This window comes from Podarcis liolepis, assembly GCF_965112155.1.
Source record: "Podarcis liolepis genome assembly, chromosome: Z".
NCBI lineage: Eukaryota > Metazoa > Chordata > Lepidosauria > Squamata > Lacertidae > Podarcis > Podarcis liolepis.
The window spans coordinates 29,981,107-30,007,029 of NC_139570.1; the positions used below are offsets into that span (position 1 = coordinate 29,981,107).

The 25,923-nt window shown below is 46.4% G+C and overlaps 1 protein-coding gene across 3 annotated transcripts in view; it reads right to left on the reverse strand.

Annotated features, from left to right (window-relative positions):
- Positions 1–2,923: 2,923 nt before the first annotated feature.
- Positions 2,924–25,923, reverse strand: part of HEPH (hephaestin) — a 47,583-nt gene continuing 24,583 nt past the window's right edge. For 2 of the 3 annotated variants that reach the window (XM_083484995.1, XM_083484993.1), the window contains exons 11-21: positions 25,592–25,736; positions 22,827–23,039; positions 21,554–21,767; positions 19,295–19,443; positions 14,962–15,096; positions 13,586–13,692; positions 12,152–12,377; positions 8,601–8,740; positions 6,621–6,783; positions 5,488–5,520; positions 2,924–4,044 (exon numbers count right to left, since the gene is read on the reverse strand). In XM_083484995.1, coding sequence (XP_083341121.1) covers positions 3,806–4,044; positions 5,488–5,520; positions 6,621–6,783; positions 8,601–8,740; positions 12,152–12,377; positions 13,586–13,692; positions 14,962–15,096; positions 19,295–19,443; positions 21,554–21,767; positions 22,827–23,039; positions 25,592–25,736 — 1,764 coding nt within the window. In that variant the 3' untranslated portion in view covers positions 2,924–3,805. The remainder of the gene's footprint in view (positions 4,045–5,487; positions 5,521–6,620; positions 6,784–8,600; positions 8,741–12,151; positions 12,378–13,585; positions 13,693–14,961; positions 15,097–19,294; positions 19,444–21,553; positions 21,768–22,826; positions 23,040–25,591; positions 25,737–25,923) is intronic. The other variant, XM_083484994.1, reaches the window with a different exon arrangement.

Consider the following 25,923-nt stretch of genomic DNA (forward strand, 5'->3'; position numbering starts at 1 on the left):
CCCCCCTTTTCTTCCTATGGCTGGTAACTGAATTAGCGGCCAGTTATAGACTGTTTCCCATGTTGTCTTGCAGAATCCGGATCCATATTTATGAGCTGATCAGGTCCCTCTCTCTCCAGGCTGTCCCTCCATTACCAAAGAGGATTTAATCAGATGCTAAAAGGATTTATTCTAATACTGGTTTTGAATGATGTGTGAATGTGAAAATGGTGTAGATGTATGCTTAGGAACATTTCAGTACACAGTGCTGTGCTCATCAAGTAAACACCATTATATTAATTATTTCTACAGAAGACCTTTGTGCTCCAGTTCCTGACTAAAATTTTCTTTCAAACTACTTTCCAAAACAAATTTCTCTTTTACACAAGAGTTTGTGGTGGCCAGACCAGGGCAAGTCCATGGCTAAACTCATGCACGTCAAATTCCTTGGCAGTCGGTGCAGAGAACTTGTTGAATTACAGATTTGGCACAGGACATTTAATTATTGGCTTTGGCTGAATTTAACCCCCACTGGTCTACTACCTCTAGTATCGCAAGACTGTCACAAGAGCAACTGGACTAAAATTGTCATCCAAAAGCTTTACTCCTCTGGTTCATCACAACAGTTATTATCATTGGGCTTCTGCAAAGCAGATAATTTAATTAGACAGCACTTTATATATCGAATGACAGATTAATTTGGCCACGGTAAAGGAAATTTTGTCCATGGTATGATTATTTCCCACCTAGTCTTCTTGACACATTTGCACCCTACTTGCAAAATTTAACAGTCCCAAAATACAGATGTGCTTTCACTTATGCAAGACTGAACATACTGCATTCCGCTGTTCTGCAGGGTCGGTTTAAAAAAATTCCACTGAAAAAGCATTTATGTCCATGTGGAGATGGCAGTATTGAATCAGTAGCTCATGTACTGCTAGATGATATTCTTTATAAAGATTTGAGGAGTGAGGTTATTACCCCTCTACTATACCAGGTTACTCAACCATTGCCACTATGTCTTTTCTTCTGACAGCTCAAAATATCCAGGTGACAGCAAAAACTGCAAAACATTTAGCAGGTACAATTAGAATAAGATCTAATATTTGGTTAATTTTTTTAACATTGCTCAGCTCTTTTTATATATATATTTTGGTTTACAAAATTATGTGCAATGTCTCTTTTCCCAAGTTACGTTTTCTACAGATCAGTTACATTTGTTGAGACATTAGTGTTACATTAGGAAGAAAAGCGGGGAAAGAGGTGGAGGGGGGGCATGGCTTCTGTTTCACGTAGTGTATGTGTGGGGTTTTATGTCAGCGTCACTTGTGTGGGTTCTCTTTACTATTTGCCTGTATTCCTTTGGTGGTGAGAGGGGTTGGGTTGGCCTAGGGTGTGGTTGTTTGTTTGTGATTGGCTGTGGTGAACTTTGTTTCCATGTATGAGTGGTGTGTGTGTGTGTGTGTGTGTGTGTGTGTGTGTGTGTGTTTGGATCTGGTTAGCCATGCTGATTCGCATGGTGTTGCGAGTTCTTGTTGTCTTGTTGGGTTCTGTATGTGATAAAGGGTAACCATACAGGGGTGAAGGCGTCTTCTTCTATTTGTCCTTGTGTCAGTTTCAGTTTGTTGGTTAGTTTTTCTAATAAGGCTATTTCCCATACTATTTGATAACATTGGTCTATGCTTACTCCTGACAGGTCACTGCCCAGCATTTTTTAAAAAAATCAAAATAAAGCCTATTGGCTCACATGTTTGGTCTGTGGCTAAAGGATCATGTATCAGTTTTGTCATTTGTATTGATGTAAAACTCCAGAACGTATTTTGTATAGTCAACTGTTTAACTCTATCCCCAGTATATTTTATCTTATCACTATGGCTAGTGGCTAATGCAAATAAAGTTTCTATCTATCTTGTCCATTCTGACAAATGGCAGCAGTGCCTGAAGACCCAATTCCTTTCGAGGAGGATATAAGTACATAATAGCCTGATACCAGTGGAGGAACTGGGGATCTCAAATTTCAGTGGCACCCTGTGCGGTGCCAAAATTTGGTGCCCCTTGCCTCTTTGCTGAAAGATCAAGCCCTTTTGCGACATTTTCTTGTTGCATGTTTGAATGGGAAATGGTATATCTAACAGCATCACAGGTAGAGGAGAGTTCTACACATCACTTGGAATACAAAGTTGGGATCCATTCACAAGCTCAGCTGCCAGTGATGGATCAGTTCTGGCAAGGCAAAGCCAATGAGAGTATGTAGATCCTGCAAGAAATCTCTTGAAGGAAAGGAAAATAATGAGCAGGACTCAACTCTGGATCAATATGGAGAGTAGAAGACAACTAACTGATGCAATCAATTTTAAACTAATTGCAAACATAATGTTTGACTGTACATTGCATATTCATGGGATGTTTCTTGTTGGGTGGTGGTATAAGGGAATTGTTATATATATGGAAACTGAAAAATAAAGTTAAGAAGTGGGGGTAAGCAGCCAAGAAACAAGACTTTCAGGACTCTGAACAGAGAACAGGGATCAGAGCGCCTGTTCCAAGAGGCGCTCAGCCTCAGCTGTGCTAATACCTCTTCTTTGCTTGGATGGAGGTGTGTGTGTGTCTATGTGTGTGTGTAGAAGCTTCTAGCTTCTGTGTGGCTGGAAGGTAGCCTACTTCACATAGAGTCACTGCTGCTATTCTGCCCACTTTCTGCCTCAAGCCCTGTCTGGATGGGGGTGAACAGAGCTTACAAATTGCAAGCCTCCTGCTACTTAGAACAGCAAATTAATGTGCACCATCACTCATTTGCCCCATCTAATGTTTATACAATCACAAGCCATCAAACACTGATTCCTCCATTTCATTTAATTAGCAGTCATGACTATTTTACTGCAATGGCCAATTAGGAAAAATCACCTCTTTTTCCCCAGCAGAGACAAACAGAAGTCACACTGTATGATTTCCTTGTTTTTACTTTCTGTTCATGAAGGGATGGGAAGAGATAGAAGCAGATCAAAGCAGGGAAAAGAATTTGCCGTTAGAAAACAGTCCCATAGAGAAAACAGTCCCATGGAGTATTTGCTCCCTCCTCCCCTATGCTTCCCTGGGAAGATTCCTCCCCACACATGTTGTTTCTCTTCAGTTGGCTGATAAGGTCAGTTAGGCCTGCTGGAGCAGATAGTAGCCAAGCAGACTGTCTGAAAAACCCCAAATAGGAGCAGAAGGTGAGAGAGCAGCAGGATGGGTGGCTTCCCTGAGCAAAAAAAGACCAAGGGAATGCTGCAGATCCAGGAGCTTTGTTCCATAGAATCATAGAGTTGGATGGGACCCCAAGGGTCATGTAGTCCAACCCATTGCAATGCAGGAATCACAGCTAAAGGGTCCCAAACAGATGGCCATCCAGCCTCTCTCTAAAAAACCCAATGAAGGGGAGTCCAATGCCTTCCAAGGGTGTCTGTTCTGCTGCTGCAGAGCTCTTCCTGATGTATAGTGCAATCTCCTTTCTTATAATATGAAAAATTGCTCCGGATTGATCCTTGCTTGTCAGCTGACTCCCCAAGTTCTGGAGGATTACAGGATTATTGTATAAATGTGCCTGATTAAACTTCTTGTGGCTTACTTTGAGTCCTGAATAGAAAGTAGAAAACTAGGCACTGGGTGGCATTTGGAGATGTTTCCTTTTTTATTTTCCCTAAGAGGACAACATCACGGGTGGTTTTGAAACATAGCTCCCAAAGTGATTTATTTTTATTTTTATTTTGCAAAAGGCATTTCAAGGCACTTCCTCCTTGTATGCAGCTCAAAGGCCACAAAAACCTCCGCCACTCCTCTCCAGATGTTAGTGCTTTTTTGTAGACATAAGCTTGAACCCTTCGTCTAGTATGGACCTCCTGTTGCGTCTCAGCCTCTTTTGTCTCTGCAGGTAAATTATCACTCCCAAAAAGGTGCAGGCAATGAGGAACAGCAAGACACCGGTGACGGCAAGGAAAATAATGGTCGCCTCTACTTGGCTATGTGCCAGTTTTGACCCGAACAAAACAAAGTGATGGCCATTGTCTTCATCTTCAGGAGGTGTCTCTGAGGACAAATGGATGATGAAAGGTCACTTTTTGTGGGCAGGTGGGGAGGAAATGAGATTGCATTAACGGAAGTTAACAGTACAGAATGACAGCAGCAAACAACCACTCTGCTGTCTTTTCAGTTTAAGGGCAAATTCACATTTTCCAAGGAAAAACAGGTACTAAGTCTGCAAAACCTCCACACAGTTAGATAGCTAGATGAGCAATAAGGCTAGTAGAGGAATCTTTTTCATTACCAGGAAAAGTTCAACCTGTTACTTGTACCATGCAAAGAACTTGGAACAACTTGGAACCAGTCCTTAGCCCACTTGACCACTTCGATCGCTGGAAATTATTTATTTATTAATTATTGTATTGTATTACAATTTGAATTCCATGGAGTGTGTTACGTTTGCACAGATGTCAGCCATCACAACGGCTAACTGGGCTTCCATCTTAACCAGAGTTTGAACACTGTTTGCAAACCATGGCTAAGAGGGAATCTTCCTAGCATTAGATGCAGTTAGTCAGTGAAGATGTAATAGCAAACTGTGGCTAAAGCTGACAAGGTTAATGGCTGCTTACCTGGGAAGCAGCAGTTTGCAGCCTGGTGCAGCCACGGCCCAATGTGTGGGCCATCTTCAGCACAGCACGACCACTGGGGGATGTTAGAACCTCCCCCCCGTGGCCATGTGGCTTGGCACCCAAACCCTTTCAAATGGACCAATTAGGAGGCTGTGTGTGAGACAGAGGTTGTGGCAACAGGCCTGGCTTCACTCAGGTCTATCCCTGTAGTATATATCCAGGCCGCAACCAGACCTCTGCAACTCAGATTGCCATGGAATTCCATCTTAAGTCTCAACATAGTTTGCAAACCATGGCTAAGAGGGAATTTTCCTAGCGTTAGCTAGTCAGAGTCAGTGAAGATGTACAGTGACAGGGGGAAAGTATTTGATCCCCTGCACATCAATCTCTGACTTTTGTCTTCTTGGTTTCTGGGGGCTTTCCTGATGTTATTCTGTCTCTCACACCTACAATAAACCTACCATTAAAATTATGGACTGGTCATTTCTTCGTCAGAGGCCAAACAGGCAAAGTTAGCAGGGGATCAAATACTCCCCCCCCTCACTGTAACAGCAAACCATGGTTAAAGCTGACAAGATAATTTGCAGTGGTTATGGAAGAAGGGAGCTGGGTAGAGTGCACACAGAGAACACTGACTCCCAGTTTGCACTCACAGAATCATGGAATTGGAAGAAACCCAAATGGTAACCTGATCAACCCTGTGCAGTGCATGGGGTTTGCAGGGAGCCAGCAGCACTGGACCATTGGGTGAACTTGAGGAATGAAAGGAGAATAATGGTGGACAAAAAGGGTGCCTTGATAGGCTTCACATCGGGAATTGTCCTTATTCAAGAATGCTCAAAAGGGGTATAAACCTGAGATGCAATGACAGCCATACCTGTATAGGAATTGGTCTTCAGAAGCACTGAATCTGAAAAGAAAGTACACAATTTAGTAGGAAGCTAATGGGAAGCACAAAAGGATGGCACAGGAAGCTGTGTTCTACTTAGACGAATGACGTCCATCCAATGTAACAGTTGCTGGGAAAAGATCTCTAAGGTTTCAGGCAGGGGACAACTCCCAGTCCTACCTAGAGATGCTGGGGACTGAATCTGGGACCTTCTGCATTCAAAGAAGATCTTCTAAGCACCAAACTGTGGCCCTTCCCAAGCACTGGGACACTGTACTGGAAATATTTTTATGGGGGAACTGTTTTTAAATGTTCACATTGTTTTTAATAGTTTTTACACTTCCTTCTTGGGCTGCAAACTGTTTTATTTGTTTTGTAATTGCATATTTTACCCACCCTCTGACCCGGTGGTGAAGGGTGGGTAAGAAATGAGACAAAACAAATAAGCACAAGAGATCCCTGTGTTCAAGACAGATAAAATGGGTGTCTGTAGCACCACATTCTAATATTAAGAACACAAGAATAGCCTGCTGGATCAGGCCAATGGCCCCATCTAGTCCGGCATCCTGTTCACATAGTGGCCAACCAGATGCCTGTGGGAAACCTGCAAGCAGGATTCAAGCACAAGAGCCCCTCCCCTCCTGTGAGTTCCAGCAAATGGTTTTCAGAAGCATTTCCTCCCTCCGACTGTAGAGGGCAGAGCATAGCCATCAATAGCCCTCTCCTCTTCCACGAATTTGTCTAATAATCTTTCAAGGCAATCTAGGTTGCTTGGCATCAACTGCCGCCTGTGGGAGAGATTTCTATGGCTTAACTGTGCTTTTGCACTCCTCTTGTGACTTCGTCCTTGGCTCTGCTCTGCTTTTCCTCCTCCTGCTCTTCCATCAGTCCATCCGTCTTAGTGCATGGACAGGCAAGGCGGGTTTCTAGCCACTCGGTGCCAGAGTGGAGAGGCACAATTTTTGTGTGCCCCTCCCCACCCCCCCAGACCTGCACCCTTGGTGGGGGCAACCTAACCAGCCCCTAGGTACAACCCTGACAAAGGCTCTAAATAAAATAATGGTAATGGTAATGATATAATGATAATGATGTTGATAAAAACCAACCTGCTCTCTCCTTACCATGCTTAGGGAAGACTGTGAAGAGGGTTTCCATTCCAGCATGGATGTGATCGGCCACATGGCAATGAAGCAGCCATGTTCCAGGATTGCCAACCAGCATCTCCACCACTTCAAAGGTCCCGGGGAAGAGGTCCGCCACATCTGCTCTGTACGTCTTGCCACTCTGTCATGTGGGGAGGACCCAGAGAGCAAACATTACTTTGGAACAGGGAGGGCTGCCCCTGCAAAGCTACTGCCTGCATCAAGAAGAGCTGGGTTGCTGGGCCAGGAAAGTTGAATCATGTGACTTCTACCTATAAGGTAAGTTGTTTTGGTGTTTTTTTTTTTAAAAAAAGTACATTTATTCTGCAGTCTTGTTGATTTTTAGGTAAAGGTAAAGGGACCCCTGGTACGCAGGTGGCGCTGTGGGTTAAATCACAGAGCCAAGGACCTGCTGATCAGAAGGTCAGTGGTTCGAATCACTGCGACGGGGTGAGCTCCTGTTGTTCGGTCCCTGCTCCTGCCAACCTAGCAGTTCGAAAGCATGTCAAAGTGCAAGTAGATAAATAGGTACCGCTCCGGCGGGAAGCTAAACGCCGTTTCCGTGCATTGGTCTGGTTCGCCAGAAGTGGCTTAGTCATGCTGGCCGCGTGACCCGGAAACTGTACGCCGGCTCCCTGGGCCAATAAAGCGAGATGAGCGCTGCAACCCCAGAGTCGGCCACGACTGGACCTAATGGTCAGGGTCTCTTTACCTTTAAAGGGACCCCTGACCTTTAAGTTCAGTTGCAGACGACTCAACTCATCTCATCTTGCTATACTGGCCAAGGGAGCCGGCATTTGTCCGCAGACAGCTTCCGGGTCATGTGGCCAGCTAAGCCGCTTCTGGCGAACCAGAGCAGTGCACGAAAATGCCGTTTACCTTCCCGCCAGAGTGGTACCTATTTATCTACTTGCACTTTGATGTGCTCTCAAACTGCTAGGTTGGCAGGAGCTGGGACCGAACAACGGGATCTCACCCTGTCGCGGGGATTCGAACCGCCAACCTTCTGATCAACAAGCCCTAGGCTGTGTGGTTTAGACCACAGCGCCACCTGCATTTATTTGGGTTCAAATCCCCACTTGGCATTAAGCTCACTGAGTGTGACTTTGGGGGCCAGTCATTGCCTCCCAGCTTAACCTACACTACAGAGGATAAAATCAGGAGGGGGAGAACAATGTATGCCACCTTGGGGTATAAATGTGGGATTTGAAAAATAAAATAAAAAAGGTTGTCGTTCCCCCCGGCTTAAAAATAAAAAAGGTAAGTATCTCATTAGTTGCCTCTAGAAGCAACACAGGGATTGTCATAAGAACGTAAGAGCCTACAGCTGCATCAGGCCCATGGCCCATCTAGCACCTTGTTCTCACAGTGGCCAACCACTGTGGGGAACCTGCAAGGAGGATCCGAGCACAAGAGCCACTCTCCCTTCCTTTATTTCCAGCAACCAGTGTTCAGAAGCATGGCTGCCTCCAGAACTATGGAGGCAGAGCACAGCTGCTGTGGTCAATAGCCATTGATAGCCCTCTTCTCCATTAACTTGGCCATTCGTCCCTGGAGTCATCTTCCAGGTTGGTGGCCATCATTGCCTACTGTGGGAGTGAGTTCCACAGTCTGTGTGCTGCATAAACAAGGACTTTCCTGAATCTCCCAACATTCACCTTTACTGGGCATCCAGGAATTCTGGTGTTATGAAAACTTTTCTCTGACCACTTTTCCTCCATGCCCTGTACAATTTAATAAATGCCTGTCATGTCACCTCTTGCTTTTTCTTTAAACAAAAACTTTTCATGTTAACTTCGTGGGACGGGGTGAAGCTGAGAAAGACACTGACCCCACAGTTCTACATATAGGGGCAGAGCACTGCATGGATTCATTACATGGGAAAGCTCTGCTTTGTAGCAGCAGACTGACATTACATAGCGTCATAAGGTTATTCAAGCAACAGCTTCAAATGCTCACCCGATAAAGGAAGGTCTCAGCGTGGAAATGAACTGTGTGGATGTCAATCTCCTGGCCCATTCCCAGCAGGTACCAGTTCACCCAGTCTCCTTCGTACATTGTCAGCCCAGGCAAGTTTGCATAGAGTTTACCATTGATGGCTAAGCGGGAGGAAGGAAGGAAGAAAAGGTCTGCTTATTGATAGAACAGAATCTCTTTGGTTCATGAAATATTGCAAACTGCTGCTAGGGGGCACTGTTGGTTTTCCATGGGTTTATACAAGCAGAAACATGGGGAAAGTTGATTTTGGCAGGTTACACGCCTTGTAACGGCACAGAGCTGCTAGCCATAAAGACGGTAGCAACTCACCTTGAAGCCTAAAAGTCAGAAAATCCTAATAACTTACATTTTTTGTCCATCTTATACCCACAGGGATACAGTTATTGACTGGGGCTGGTGGGGACTGTAGTCCAAAACAGTTATGGGGGCTACTAGGTTGGGGAAGGCTGAAATATTTGATCTTAAGATCCTCTCTTCTGAGACACCAGGAACTGTTACATTCTCTTGGGATGCTTCTGTGGGTGGGGTATCCCCCCCCCCCCTACAATGGGATCTGGTTGACCACCCTATCTGGGAATAAAGAGGAACCTTCCCTAGGAAAGGTTGTCTAGCCACTCCGGTAACAGTTTTAGTTGCCTCTCCCTATAATGTAGCTAGGTAAAGGTAAAGGGACCCCTGACCACTAGGGCCAGTCGTGACCGACTCTGGGGTTGCGGCACTCATCTCGCTTTATTGGCCGAGGGAGCCGGCGTACAGCTTCCGGGTCATGTGGCCAGCATGACTAAGCCACTTCTGGCGAACCAGAGCAGCACACGGAAACGCTGTTTACCTTCCCGCCGGAGCGGTACCTATTTATCTACTTGCACTTTGACGTGCTTTCAAACTGCTAGGTTGGCAGGAGCAGGGACTGAGCAACGGGAGCTCACCCCGTCGCGGGGATTTGAACCGCCAACCTTCTGATCAGCAAGCGCTAGGCTCAGTGGTTTAACCCACAGTGCCACCCGCATCCCATAATGTAGCTACATTACATTACATTTATATCCCACCTTTCTTCCAAGAAGCTCAATGTGGTATACATGGGTTTATGTCTTCCTTTCCTATCCCTAAACAACCCTGTGAGGTAGGGTAGGCTGATAGACAGTGACTGGCCCAAGGTCACCCAGTGAGCTTCATGGCCGAGTGGGGACTAGAACCCCAGTCTCCACGGTTTTAATCCAATACTCTTGACCACTATGCCACATCGACTTTCCCTCTCTTCTTTACAGAAGTCATCTCAGGTGCTTTGCTCCTGTGTGTCCTTCCTGCAACACCCCTGCTCTCCCTAGTGGCAGGGTTCAGAGGTTTGGGGTTGAGTTGGTCTGGTTTCATTAACATTAGCAGTGGATTCTAACTTAGAAAGGGCATCTAAGGTACAGCCAAAAGTCAAATCCTAGCAACTTCTGAGTCTTTCACGGATTACTTCCAGGAACTAATCATGTGCAAATTGCTACACAGCAGGCTTTTTTCTTTCACAACTTAGCAACAATTAGAGAGAACAGCTAATGGCTGAAAGTGGCAGGTTCTGAAGTCTGTGCTGCTGCACTTTTCCAATAAAAGGGCGCTCCCCTGTGAAGTCTGAGATCCTTCCTTAGTCCTCCCTCTTCAGAAGGTGTGTTTAATGGTCCTGAGTGCAGGGTGCTAAGCAACACCTTCTCGACTCTTGAAACATTGGGTGAGGGCACAAAGTGGAACTGAACCTTACACAAAACATTCTCCTGAGTTCTCTGCCCAGCTTCCCCAACACAACAGTTAGTTGGTGTGGCCAACCTCATCACACCATAGTGCTGTGGGCCTCCCCCTCTACCCTCTGAACATCAGAAGAGCCTGCTGGACCAGGCCAACGATTCACCTACTCCAGCATCCTCTTCTCACAGTGCCCAACTGAATGCAAGCAGAATTCGAACACGTCCGCTTACCCCTTTTGGTGAGGAAGCATTGCAAGATGGCAGAGGCTTCACCCAGCTCCCCATGAGGGAACTGGAACAGCGGTCCCCTTCTTGATAGGCAGTGGGGGCTTAAGCCCCCTCCGCCTATCAGGAACTGTATCCTAGCCTGTACTTGGCTTTGGCTAATGAGGATGCAGGCTGGAACATGGGCTGTGCCAGAGGGCAGAGCAGATGGAGCCAACAGTGGGCTTCCCTCAGATCCGCCCCTTGCCCATTTACCATATTTTTCGGTCTATAGGATGCACTGGACCATAGGACGCACCCAACCATAGGAGGGGGGAAACGGGGGGGGGGAATTCTCCCCCTCTCTGCTCAGCGCCCCTTCAGCGAAGCGGCAGGAGAAACGGAGCCCCTTCCATTTCTCCTCCCGCTTCGCTGAAGGGGCGCTGCGCAGAGAGGGAAAACTGTGCAGCGCCTCTCCAGCAAAGCGAAGCCTGGAGAGCAAGAGGAATCGGTGTGCACCGACCCCTCCCACTCTCCAGGCTTCAGGCGGCTATCCGCAAGCCTTCAGAGCGCAGCGAGAACTCCCCCTGCTCTCTGAAGGCTTGCGGATAGCTGCCTGAAACCCCCGGAGCGCAGTGGCAGTTCGCGCTGCGCTCCGGGGGCTTCAGGCTTCTCCTTTTTAGCCACGGAGCTGGGGCAGGGGAAGCCTGAGCTTCCCCCGACCCCAGCCCCCAGAACAGGTCCGGAAGCGGTGGCAAGGTTGCAAGGGACCCCTGACCATTAGGTCCAGTCGTGACTGACTCTGGGGTTGTGGCGCTCACTTTATTGGCCGAGGGAGCCGGCGTACAGCTTCCGGGTCATGTGGCCAGCATGACTAAGCTGCTTCTGGCAAACCAGAGCAGCGCACGGAAACGCTGTTTACCTTCCCGCCGGAGCGGTATCTATTTATCTACTTGCACTTTGACATGCTTTCGAACTGCTAGGTTGACAGGAGCAGGGACCGAGCAATGGGAGCTCACCCCGTTGCGGGGATTCAAACCGCCGACCGTCCGATCGGCAAGCCCTAGGCTCTGTGGTTTAACCCACAGCGCCACCCGCGTCCCTTATTGGTCTCTTATTTGCATGGGTTGGGGTAGGGGAGCCCGATTCCTGGTCCTGCAAGACCAGGGGCTTCAGAAGTATTGCTGCCTATCTTATAAATATTATAGTTATTGCTGCTGTTATCATTTATTTATTACTTGCCCTTCACCAGCAGGTCCCAAGACAGTTTGCTAAAGTTTAAAATGAAATACTAAAACCAGTTAACACAGATTACAGTCATCAGAATAAGGTGGGTTCTGAAAACACATAATACCTTGGTTGAAAGGCGGTAGAGAGGTCCCTTTCTTTTCCCTACCCCCATAGCCTTTCCAGTGAGAAACCCAAATAAATAATTATGAACATTACTTTTGAAAAGATGGTACCAGTGGGAAATAGATGGCCCAGGTGTTGTTTTTTTAATACAGACAATTATAGGCAACACTTTGCAATCCAGGGCAAAGGCAGGCAGCCATGCAGGACGAAAAAGTAATAACACAAAGTCACCGTGCATTTTGTTGCTCTCCAGAAACTCTTCATCCTCTCGGTGGGAATGAACCCAGTCCCCTTGGGCATACTTTTGCACATTCTCCTCCAGGTACCAGGACTGATTTTCATCAAAAATCAAGAAGAGGAGTGCAAACTCCTTGTTGACACCTTTCCTTCTCCCATCTAAATCCAGCGTCCCTTTACGGCAGACCTTTAGGGGGCCAATGAGACCACTGAACACATCCTGGGGGTAAAAGGGCAGAGAAAAGTTAGGAAGGTTATCCTAGCAGTTTTACTTATAGACTCCTGTTAGCTGGGGCAGCTTCTGGAACCAAAATAATTCTCCTCCAAAGTACAGTCATACCTCGAATTGAATGCGCTTCGGGTTGAGCGCATTCGTGTTGCGCTCCGCGGCAACCTGAAAGTAACGGAGTGCGCTACTTCTGGGTTTCACCGCTCGCACATGTGCAGACGCTCAAAATGACGTCACACGCATGCGCAGAAGCGACGAAACGCAGCATGCGCAGGCGCGCAGATGCGTCTTGCGTTCCGTTCAGGATGCGAATGGGGCTCCGGAACGGATCCCATTTGCATCCTGAGGTACCACTGTACATTTTACGGGCTACAACCAAGGATTTCTATAAACCAGGGTTTCCCAAACTGCCATATGTCTGGATTTTCCCAGACGTTACTGGGATTTCAAAGGTGGAATTTGCACCTGGGAGTGATTTCTGAAAGGTGGCACATTGTCTTTTTTCTCTTTTTTCTGGCGTTTTTGTAAAACAAAAGCTTAACAGCTTTGGGGTGTCCTGGTTTTTACTTTTTGAAATATGGCAACCCTGTTGCCAGGAGTGAGGAATTCTCTCCCTCTCCCAATGGCACCAAGAAGCAGGGAGGAAACAAGAAAGTTATTTCTTAAGATTTTTTTTGAGTCATCACAGTGAAAGACGAAGAATCCAGTCATTCCTCAATGATAGCATTGCTTGCACCGAGCTCCTCCCTCCTTCCCTTCTAGCAACAACACCTGCCTCTATGGCGTCCATCCATGGTCAACTGTCTCTGTGTCCTTTGTGCTGCACCCTTAACGAATGTCGCGTTTTGGGAGAAGGGTTGGTTATGTGGTCCAGTGACGTGTCAGCTAACTGTTTTGCCTCCCCTCCTCCATCTCCTAACACCTTACAACTCTTCTGTTTTCCTCTCTCTAAGTTGTTGTTTTCCTCACAGCCCTGCTGTAATTCGAGACTGCCACCCTCTTCTCTGGGAGCTACAGGAGAAAGGGGGGGGGTGACCTTCACCATTCCTCCTCCTCTTCAGCCTTGTTCCTGAAACCTGTACAGAGAGCACAGGTCTTTGCTTGCAAAGTTTAAGCTTAGTATGAATAAACATCCTGGTGGGGAGCTCCTTTGCATGGTGGTATAATCCTCTCACAAAAGCTAGAGAAAAACTGCAAACCTTTACAGGATCCACACTGGAATAGTAGATCCAAGAGACACAGGCAGAATCATTAGGTCCTGGGCCAGATCTTTCAGGAACATCCCACCGATAGGTGACAATTTCACCTGAGACAGACACAGACACAGACACAAATTTTATTATTATTATTAGAGAGAAATTGACACCTTCTACTTCTGTTGGAATCTCAGAGACTTATTTATTTCATAATATTCATACTGTAAAGGTAAAGGTAAAGGGACCCCTGACCATTAGGTCTAGTCGTGACCGACTCTGGGGTTGCGGCGCTCATCTCGCTTTACTGGCCGAGGGAGCCAGCGTACAGCTTCCTGGTATGTGGCCAGCATGACTAAGTTGCTTCTGGCGAACCAGAGCAGCGCGTGGAAACACCGTTTACCTTCCCGCCAGAGCGGTACCTATTTATCTACTTGCACGTTGATGTGCTTTCAAACTGCTAGGTTGGCAGGAGCTGGGACCGAATAACAGGAACTCACCCTGTCACGGGGATTCGAACTGCCGACCTTCTGATCAGCAAGCCCTAGTGGTTTAGACCACAGCACCACCCATGTCCCTTATACTATACAGCACTTAATTATATTTTTTTTAAAAAAACCTCTAAAGGGTTTGCAAAAAAAAAAAAAGATAATACAATTACCAATGTGGAAAATTAACAATAATTTAAAATTTTTGAAAAGATAAAATAACAATAGACTAGAAGAAGATTAAAACTTGTATCAGGTTTCTAAACATATCTTACAATTTAGATATCCAATTATGAAATGTTTCTTATTGAAAATCAGGGGCTTACCCACAATTACCTTTTGCCCTGCTCTTTCCAGGCACAGGCCTACACTTTAAAGCTCTGTATCTGAGCACACCCCCTTCCTTTCCCTCTGGAGCTTTCTCCATGATATGCCGCTGTCTAAAGGAGCGAACTGGCTCCTTTAATGGGAGGAAATGGCTATTTGGGTTTTCTTTGGGTTGCCGTTTGCTTCCATTGGGCTTTAAAGAGCAGGTTTTTACGGGGAAAGCTCAGGAGCAAAAAAACAAAACAAAAAAACCAAAAACTTCCAAGGAAGGAGAGTCTACCACCTTCCAATGGAGTCCATTCCACAGTCGAACAGCTCTTGCTGTCAGAAAGTTCTTCCTGATGTTTCATCGGAATCTCCTTTCTTGTCACTCGAGTCTATTGGTATGGGTCCCAGACTGTGCAAAATAATAGGGAGCCCACCCAGCCTCTAACCATACGGGTGCCTGAGGATGGACTCCAGGTGGTCTATGTGAGCACTGCAGGGGATAGTTAATAAGAAGCTTGGCCGCTATACATGACACAGGGGTCTAGACAAGGCAACTCACAGCAGAGGGCTAAGACTCACCAGGCATTGCTGCTTCCGAGCCTTTGTTGCTGTTCTTCTCCAGGACTCCATGGGCATGAAGGGAGTAAGGCCGTGTGGCGTTGTTCTTGAACACAATATTGAGGACATCTCCCACTTCTGCCCAGATGAACGGACCTAGAGGCAAGGAGATGCTTTAGGGAACAAACGCTGTTGGGACAGTGACTGGGAATGGATGAGAACAACATAAAAAGATGTACACTTGAAAGCAGTGCATTGAAAGCAATACGTGGGTGGCAGAACAGTGCTGATACAGTGATGTGCATGTGCTCATGCAATAGCTGTGGCTATTGCTGGGTCAGTACAAAGAATTATCTCAATGTTTCCACAGTCCAAGCTATTGGAAGATGTGCAGGGGGCACTGCTATACTAGGTTCAGAGTGAATTTGGGACCCAGACCCACCCCCCCACTTGCTTGCTTCCCAAAGTAGGTCCCCACTCACTAAGTAATGAGAGTTCTGAAGTGAAATATGCAAGCACTATTTTAACCTGCTGCTTTGAGAGAAAGCAACTCTCCAGGCCTCAATGCAGGCCACGCCTCTCAGTTCTGCACAACCCTCCCTGCTTTTACCTGAGTGTGTTTGATTTAGCCTACTATACATGCCAACCTAGCAGTTCGAAAGCATGTCAAAGTGCAAGTAGATAAATAGGTACCACTCTGGCGGGAAGGTAAACGGCGTTTCTGTGCACTGCTCTGGTTCACCAGAAGCGGCTTAGTCATGCTGGCCACATGACCCGGAAGCCGTACGCCGGCTCCCTCGGCCACTAAAGCGAGATGAGCGCCGCAAGCCCAGAGTCGTCTGCGACTGTACTTAACGGTCAGGGGCCCCTTTACCTTTACATGGGCATAGCCGGGGGGGGGGGCAGCGAGAGATAGTTGCCCCCCCCAATAAATAAAAATCAATAAAAATGCTTAGCTAACTGAGGTTCTGTCACCCCCCAAAAAAGCCTGCCCCCCAAAAAAAAACCTTGCTACACACCCATGCATCATCTTTGCAAACAAATTTAATTAGCTAAAAGACTGAAAGGCAGGAGGAGGCTCACTTCTCCTGAATGAACTGGTTAGAGTGGTGCCTGAATATCTTGCTTCAGAATTCTCATTCTTCAAGGGGAAGAGGCTTTTACAAAAGGAAAGCTGCAGAAATGGGGAAACAAAGATCCCCCTGCTACAACTAATTAGCCAAGGAAAACCTGGCAAAATATCGCAATGATATAACTTATGTATAAGAAACATGCAGCACTTATTTTACTCCTCAGATTAAGAACATAACCAATATGAACCTCATCCTCCATTTATTATTGGCAGTTAGATTAGTGATCATAAAGATCTGGAAAACTTTAAATGCAAATCTTTTTGAAGGCTGAAGTTTGCAAGTATGGGACTTCATGCTTATGGACAAACATTTCACAAAAGGAATATTGATCCAGTGCAATGGGAGGACTAACGCTTTCTATATATCCTTTTATTGGCTTTGTTAAGGCAATCAAACATGGTTTTCACTCTCGACAGACTCAAGGAAACTTATTGAGAGATACTTTCATTTGATTGTCTTTCTTGGAATGTTTAAAAATACAACCATCAGCTGCTATTTAGCTTTCTTTTCTGTACATCTACTAAGCCTCCTTTTCCTAGTATGGCTATATTTTGTTAATTGAAATTGAAAAACCAATTACCAAAAAAACCGAAGAAAGAAAAGAAAAATGCAATCTGAAATAATTAAGAAAACAAAATGTATTGCGAAGTTCTTACATTTCTGGATGACAATGTAAATGATGACATTTTTCCTTTTATTAATTGCCCCATAGAATTTTTTGTTATATTATCCCTTCCGCCTTCCACATCTCATGTTCTCTCCGCCCCCCGCCTTTTCTAGTTAATTTGTTTTCTTTTTTCTTCTTAGAAAACAAGAATGCTTCATATATAATAGCTATGGCAATGAATTGCAATAATAACGTTAATAAAACCGTTTTTAAAAAGAAGAAGGAAATAGAAAAGCTGAGAGTCTGGGCCCCAGATTTGTTTTGTGCCTAGTACAGCTGTGCTCCCCTGCAATTATCGTCAGACCCATCTCTTCTGATGGCTTGCACTGTGACTAAGCTGCGGTAGTTATTTATACTGACCCAGCTATTTTCCCATGAGAGCGGGAAAGGCATGGGCAGAAAAGAGTGGGCATGGACCGAACAGCCCATAATAAGCAGCACATAATAAATTTCCATCGCTACCCACAGTATACTGAAGAGCCATGGAGAGGGAAAAACAGAAAAACTTATCAAAAGAACACAGCACTCCAAAGATACAGTCCACATTGACATCATGCCATTAAAGTTCTATTATACCATTTTAAATAGTCAGTGGCTTCCCCAAAAGAATTATGGGAGCTGCATTATCAAACCACACTGGGAATTGTACCTCTGGGAGGGAAACAGGGGCTTCCTACCAACGTTAAGCACCCTTAACAAACTACAGCTCCCAGAATATTGGGGGGGGGGGCGGTCGTGACTGTTTAAAGTGGCATGGTGCTCAGATACTGCTTTAAATGTGCGTTGTGAATGTTGCCACAGAGAGACTCCCATCTACATCTGGAGAGGCATTACAATGGGGGAGAAGACCCTCAAGTGCCTAGACATCCTCAGTTCTTACATTTATAATGGGAGTCTATTATGATGATAATTTGAAGTCCAAGGTACATCAGGCCCAGTGCTATTTTTCTTTTTCTTTTTTATGTAATAATTTTTATTACTTTTCAGTTACAATAACCCAATAAAAGCCTCGTTGTCAATACCAATTTATAATACCAAATCATAATACAATTAATAATGCCAATTGTTCAAATAATAATAATAATAATAATTAAAATAAATAAATAGATTATTTATACCCTGCTCTTCCCGGCCAGAGCCAGGCTCAGGGCGGCTAACACCGGTAAAATTACAATAAAAACATAATGGGGGGACCAATTTAAAATACAGGTTAAGGTACAATTTAAAAAGCAGCCTCATTTTAATGATAGCCCATAGACCAAAACCATAAGGGGAGGGAAACATAAGGGTCAGACTGAGTCCAAACCAAAGGCCAGGTGGAACAGCTCTGTCTTGCAGGCCCTGTGGAAAGATGGCAGGTCCCGCATGGCCCTAGTCTCTTGTGACAGAGCGTTCCACCAAGTCGGGGCCAGTACTGAAAAGGCCCTGGCCCTAGTTGAGACCAATCTAACCACCTTGTGACTTGGGACCTCCAAAATGTTGTAATTTGTGGACCTTAAGATCCTCCGCGGGGCGTACCAGGAGAGACGGTCCCCTGCGCGCTAGAATTGATGATTTGATAATTTACTTTAACTCCGCATTCCAATTACACACCAGTCAGAATAACAAACCCTTATGCCTCCAGTGCTGTTTTTCTAGAAAAAGAGGTGCCAGAACTCACCACGAACACCCTCCTTGTTCTCTTAGAATGGCAATGGCGCCCACCTAAGAGGTGCCAGAACTGGGTTTCGGTGAGCTCCAGCTGGAAAAAGAGCAGTGACCGGGCTTGGTTTACACATGCAGACATATGATGTGTTAACAGAATGGCAGGGTTCTGAGGCCGGGGATTGCAATGTACCACCTCAGACCACAAGGCATCCTATTTTTTGAACACTCTCCTAGAGTATCAAACTAAACCAAACCATAAAAAACCCACCACTTGTTAATTAGAAAACTGGTAAATCTAGAAACAATTTCCAGCGGTATAGCTGAGTTAGCCTATTGCTGTGAAAAACAAAAGAGTCCTTTAACACCCTACTGCATTAAAATTCATTTGCAGAGAATGTTTTTACAAAGGGGCTGATTCATAAGTTATACCCCCACCTGCTGTCTGAAACAGTGCAGTGCACTCTACTGTTTCTAGCTTTCAAACATCTAACTCTGCTGCACGTGTAGACCAGGTCATCTGGACGGGTGTTCATTGTGGGATTTTTGTGCACATTTTTTTTCAGTGTCCATGCAATGCTGTTTTCATCAAAGTGACAATTGGCACACCCCCCCCCCGATGCATTTAATTTATATTCACCCTTTTCTATGGAAGTAAAAAAAAAAGTAAAAGCAAAAATAAGTAAAAAAGAACCCTGTAGCCAAAGGCCTGTTTCTGATTGTGCTATCTAACAAACTTGCTTGCAGGTTAAGCCCCTGACTTGCTCAAATGGAACACAGGAACAAAAGAAGATCCTGCTGGATCAGGTCAGTAGGCCATCTTTTAAACCCATCTAATTTGGTGGCCATCACTAACTCCTGGAGAAGTGAGAGGAGCAGCACCTACTTTGTGTACAATCCTTCTCCTTACCCAGGATCCCTAGGTGTTCCTCGCCATCCGTCCTGCTCTTTGGGGTCTTGAACGTCCCATTCGTGTATTCCCTGTACACTGCTTTTTTGTACCGGGAGCCAAGGAGTCCGTTCTTGCCACTCAGAAACACGTCGCTATACCTGTGAATGCTGAAGTTCCTTTGTGCGTTAATGATGCTCTGTTGGCATTAATAAAACAATAACACACATTTTGTCTGTGCCGGGCAGGTCATGGCTCTAGGGAATCTGGTTTCTGGAGATGTGAAACCCGCTGAGATGAAAGGCTTCGGGAGATGCCTGGAAAAGGCTTAGCATAGGGGGACCTGGGTACAGGTCAGCTATGTACTAGCAGGGGAACTAAAAGTGATAATATCCTGGTGCATGCCCTTGGTGTTGGTGGTGGAATGGTTTCATGAGATCCCTCCAGCCAGGGATTTCAGGGCTGCGTTCCCACATGAGCAGCTTTCAAGGGGCCACATCTCAGGGATCAGCAGGGCCAGAGAGGCAAAAGTGGATGTGGCTAGAGCTAAAATGGCCAGAGCCATCTTTTCCATTGGGATTACTGGCACGTTGCGCCAGGGCGCTAGCTTCTCAGGGGTGCTCCAGTGAGTGGGGAAGCTGCGCGGCTTTGCCGGCGGCCTCCCCTCTCTCTCATGCACACCCACCAGCGGCGCCCCGTCAACCACATGGCTGGCAGGTGTGCAGCTTTCTTCCCAAGCCCCCGCAGGAGGAGAGCGACCCCCGCAGAGGCTTAGGATAGAAGCTGCACCCTGCCAACTATATGGCTGGCGGACATGCAGCTTCCTTCCCAAGCCCCTGCGGAGGAGAGAGATCCCTGCAGAGGCTTGGGAAAAGGTCGACAACTCTGGAAAACGCGGGGTGGGGTGCCGGAGGGATCTTTGCACCACGGCCGGATATGCTTAAGACAGCCCTGAAAATGGATGTTGCTGTTATCTTTCTGAAATCAGCTGCGTTTTAGCTGTGCAGAAGTCGGAAGCTTTTACCCACCCACATGTCTTCCCAGCCTCTTTTCCGGCAAGTGGGAGGCATTCTGTTGAAGGACACTCAGGCAAAAGCACTCAGGTGTGTGCGCCACTGAGGGGGTGGTTGGAGCCCTGGCTGCTGAGGTCCAGAGAGGGCCTCCTTTTCCCTCCAGCCTTAGGTTCCCCACCTCTTTCCTTAGGCATATTGCTGCAATCCGCACATTTAAAGCCTCAAAAACCTTCTGCCTTCCATATGGTGCTTCTGGAGAGCAATAGCAGGGCAAGAGCTAGGAAGCATGTTAAAAGGCCAGAGGGCACGCCATCCCTTTTGTGTGCAGCAATAACTATAATATTTATAAGATAGGCAGCAATACTTCTGAAGCCCCTGGAGGGTAGGGGAGAGATGCTCTTGCAGGACCAGGCATCGGGCTCCCCTACCCCAACCCATGTGGGTTAAACCACAGAGCCTAGGGCTTGCCGATCAGAAGGTCGGCGGTTCGATGGGGTGAGCTCCCGTTGCTCAGTCCCTGCTCCTGCCAACCTAGCCGTTCGAAAGCAGTGTTTCCGTGCGCTGCTCTGGTTCGCCAGAAGTGGCTTAGTCATGCTGGCCACATGACCCGGAAGCTGTACGCCGGCTCCCTCAGCCAGTAAAGCGAGATGAGCGCTGCAACCCCAGAGTCGGCCACGACTGGACCTAATGGTCAGGGGTCCCTTTACCTTTACCTTTACTAGGCTGAAGCTTGCAAGCTGCACTCACAGCCATAATAATAATAATAATAATAATAATAATAATAATAATAATAATAATAATAATAATAATATTTTAGGTGGACTTGACCACCTGGAGATTCAAGTCATCCCCCCCCCCCCCAGTAATGGCTGAGCAAACCTGGGAACTTCAGGAAAGTTCTGGGGTCTGACAACCTCATTGCCCCTTTGGGTTAAAAGGACAAGCTGGGTTTTTAAGCTCTCTGTTTTTAAACTGTAACATTATTTTGTGGGTATGGACTAGTAATTGTCTTATGCTGTATCTTTATAAAATTGCAGGTATTTGTGTTTTTGTTTTGTTTTTAATATTATGATACTATAAGCCCTCTTATGGAAACTTTTGTTTTGAAAGGTGGCATACAAATCCATACTGTAAAGCAAGCAAATAAAAGTTAGTTAACTCAGCCAACTTGGCGTGGAGAGGAGCCAGAAGAACAGAAGAAAAGCCTGCTGGATCAGGCCAATGGACTATCTAGTCCTCCTGCTCCTTTCTGAAGCAGACCAGTTACCTCTCCTCCGCAGAGCTGTTATATCTTTCCAGTGCCCAACGGCGATCCAGAGCATAGTCCCACTCCACTTCTTCTGCCATGATGTAGAGGGTCCTCACTTGCTCATATTGCTGGTCAGGAAACAGTGTGTTCTTCCCACACTGCTGAACTGAGTAACGTCCTCTCATCCCAGACTGGTAGTGGTTGCTAGTCTGACAGTATACTTCAAAAGTCCCTAGTGGGCAGCATAAACAGAGATGTGCAAGATGGTTGCAGACAGGTCCCTCCAGATGTTTTCAATCAAAACTCCCACCAGCCTCAGCCAACACAGGAATGTCCCCCCCCCCCAGTGCCATATGGCTGTGTTGGCTGTGGCTGATGGGCTTTGTAGTCCACCACAGGGAGTTCCACAGTTCAACCCAGTCAGATGGGTGGGGTATAAATAATAAATTATTATAATATTATTATTAACTGTCTGCTTTGCAAAGGACTTCCTTTCATCTTTCTTAATCTTCCAACATTTGGCTTCATTGGATGTCCACAAATTCTTGTGTCATGAGAGAGGTAGAGCAACTTTTCTCTATCCACTTTCTCTTTGCCAGGCATAATTTTTTATAAACTTCATTCATGTCACCTCCCCCCCTTGGGTTTGCATTTTCAGGACAGACTTGTGTTCTATTATATCAAGCCATGGGTCTAACTAATGAACCCTCATTTTATCCTCACAACGATTCTGTGAGGTAGGTTAGGCTGAGGCGGAGGGTGTGACTCAAGAGAGCCCGCTAAGCTTCATTGCTGGGTGGAAAGTTGAACCCTGCTCTCCCAGGTTCCAAATCAATTGCACTATGCCCTACAATTCTGTGATTCTACCACACTGTGCCTCAAGCTTGAAAGCAAAACAAGACCCTGAAAAATTCATCTCCAGGGATTTAGGAGATCTTGCATATCCAAGGTCAGTGTCTGTACATGGCCTTTATTGAAAGCTTGCGTAACTGTCTTTCCTTGGACGGTAAAGGTTATGATTAGACTGAAAATGTTTACTTGCTTCTAAACTGACTACACTGGTCCACACCATGCACTGGAAGCACACACTCCTCCCCCCCCCCCCCAGCATCCTGCAAAATGTAGCCCATGCCTCACAGAGCTGTAATTCCCCAAGACCCTTAACAAACTATAGTTCCCAGGATTTTTTCAGGGAAACCTTGTGCTTTTAAGCATGCATAAAATATATGGTTTGGGCATGACTTATGTCTCCCTTGAGAAAGAAAGGTTGCAAATGGGTTGAGGCATTTACCTTCGCTATCTGGCTGCATGAGGGCTGTGGCAAATGTGTGAGGGAAGAGACTGGCTCCATCTCGCCTCATCCCATTCATCAAGACCGTATTTCCCTGGAAGGTTGCGCCATGGACGTCGGCTTCACTGCCAAAGCCCAAGAGATGCCAGGAGACAGTTTCTTCCCTGCAGACATCTAGGAGAGGCATGTTGCTGAACAGGAACCCATTAATGGCTTTAAGGGAGGGGGGAACCCCAAAGGAAAATAAACAAAAAAGGAGACATTTATTTATTTGATTCATGCATAGACCATACCTTTTCATATACTGCTTTGAATTTGGGGAGGCTTTTTTTTTTTTGCAACCAAGCAGAGTACAGTACAAATTTTACAAAAGAAATAAATGAAATAAATAAGAACATTGTAAGAGCCTGCTGGATCAGGCCAAAGGGGCCCCATCAAATCCAGCATCCTGTTCTCATTGTGACCAACAAGATGTCCCAATGGGAAACCAGCAAGCTGCGCAAGAGCTACACTTTCCCCTCCTGTGGTTTGCAGCAACTGGCATTGAGAAGCATTGCTGCCTCCAACTTGTTAACGCAGAGCAAGGCCATCATGGCTTGTAATAATAATATCATAGCAGTTTCAGTTACAGATAGGTAGCCATGTTGGTCTGCCATAGTCAAAATAATAATAATAAAAATTCTTCCAGTAGCACCTTAAAGACCAACTAAGTTAGTTCTTGGTATGAGCTTTCGTGTGCATGCACACTTCTTCAGATACACTGAAACAGAAGTTGCCAGATCCTTCTATATAGTGGGAAGGTGGGGAGGGGTATACCTATAGAATCTGGCAACTTCTGTTTCAGTGTATCTGAAGAAGTGTGCATGCACACGAAAGCTCATACCAAGAACTAACTTAGTTGGTCTTTAAGGTGCTACTGGAAGAAAATCATAACAGTTTATTATTTACTGTATTTTTCGCCCTCTAGGACGCACCGTCCCATAAGGCGCACCTAGTTTTTTGGGGGGGAAATAAAGGGGGGGAAATTATTTTTCCCCCAGGCGCAGGGCTGGGGCAGCCCGAGCTTCCCGCGACCCCAGCCCCCAAACAGGCAGCTCTCTGCAAGCCGTGGGAGCCCAGCGGTGGCTCCCGCTGCTTGCAGAGAGGTCCGCGAAGCCTGGACGCGCTGATCTCAGCGCGCGCAGGCTTCGGCATGGAGGCAACTCTCCCCAAGCAGCGGGAGCGTTCCCGCTGCTTGAGGAGAGATCCGTGAAGCCTGGACGCGCTGAGATCAGCGCGCGCAGGCTTCGGGATGCCGGCAACTCTCCCCAAGCAGCGGGAGCGTTCCCACTGCTTGAGGAGAGATCCGCGAAGCCTGGAGAGCGAGAGGGGTCGGTGCGCACCTACCGCTCTCGCTCTCCAGGCTTCAGCGAAAGCCTGCATTCACCCCATAGGACGCACCCACATTTCCCCTTCATTTTTGGAGGGGAAAAAGTGCGTCCTATAGGGCGAAAAATATGGTATAAGCTGCCCATCTAGCTGGGTTTCCCCAGTCACTCTGGGAAGCTCCCAACAGAATATTAAAAACACGTTAAAACAGCAGACATTTAAAACTTCCCTAAGCAGGGCTGCCTTCAGATGTCTTATAAAAGTCACATAGTTGTTTATTTCCTTGACATCTGATGGGAAGGCATTCCACAGGGTGGGTGGCACTACTGAAAAGGCCCTCTGCCTGGTTCCCTGTAACTTCACTTTTCTCAGTGAGGGAACCGCCAGAAGGCCCTAGGAGCTGGACCTCAGTGTCTGGGCTGAACAATGGGGGTGGAGATGCTCCTTCAGGTATACTGGGCTGAGGCCATTTATGGCTTTAAAGAGCAGCACCAACACTTTGAATTGTGCTCAGAAACGCACTGGGAGCCAATGTAGGTCTCTCAGGACCAGTGTTATATAGTCTCAGTGGCCACTCCCTGCCGCATTCTGGATTAGTTGTAGTTTCTGGGTCACCTTCAAAGGTAACCCCATACAGAGCGCATTGCAGTAGTCCAAGAGGGAGATAACTAGAGCACGCACGACTCTGGTGAGACAGTCTGAGGGTCTCATCCTGCGTACCAGATGGAGCTGGTAGACAGCTGCCCTGGACACAGAGTTGACCTGTGGCTCCATGGATAGCTGTGAGTCCAAAATGACTCCCAGGCTGCGCACCTCGTCCTTCAGGGGCACAGTTACCCCATTTAGGACCCAGGAGTCCTCCACACCTGCCCGCCCCCTGTCCCCCAAAAAGAGTACTATAGGTTTGTAGCCATCAGTAGTCCTCTGCTCTATGAATTTGTCTAAACCTATAGGTTAGAGACCCATCCTTGGCTCTTCTGGAAGCAAGTTCTGCAGTTCAGCTATGCGCTGAGAGAAGTCCTCTCTTTAATCTGTCCTTAATCTTCCTACATTCAGCTTTACTGGATGCCCATGCGTTCTGGAGTTATGGGGGGGGGGGACTTTCCTCTATCCACTTTCTCCATGCCATGGATTGCTTACAAACTTCTACCATGTTGTCTCTTACATGCCTTTTCTCTAAGCTGAAGTCCCAAATGTTGCAACCTCTGATTACAGAGGGGTTGCTCCACCCCCTTAATCATTTTGGTTGCCCCTTTCTGAAGCTTTCCCAACTCTATAACATCCTTTCTGAGGTGACAGCTCAGAGTAGATATTTCAGATAGGTGCTCCGATTAATTTCTAGGTAATCCAATGTTCAACTGCGTCTTCATTCCCTAAGATTGGGAGTGATGACATACCGTGCATCCTGTTGGATTCCTTGAAGTCTTGATCTTGAAAAGGATGGTCCTTTCTCAAGAAGTACTTCAGATTTGCATCCAGATACCAACTTAGATTTTCATCAAACACACCAAACAAGAGATAAAACTCCTTCTCAACACCTTTCTAGGATAGCAACAACACACAGGATGTTAGGCTTTTGAGAAATACCTATTCTCATGCACTAATCATTTTTGGTCATTCCCCGAGTTGGTGAGGCTCATTTGACAACAGTGAGAAACTAAGCCTTGAGTGTCATTGGAACTCCCTGCCACTGGGGATTCATGCCTTCTTTGTCAACTTTTAAATTTCT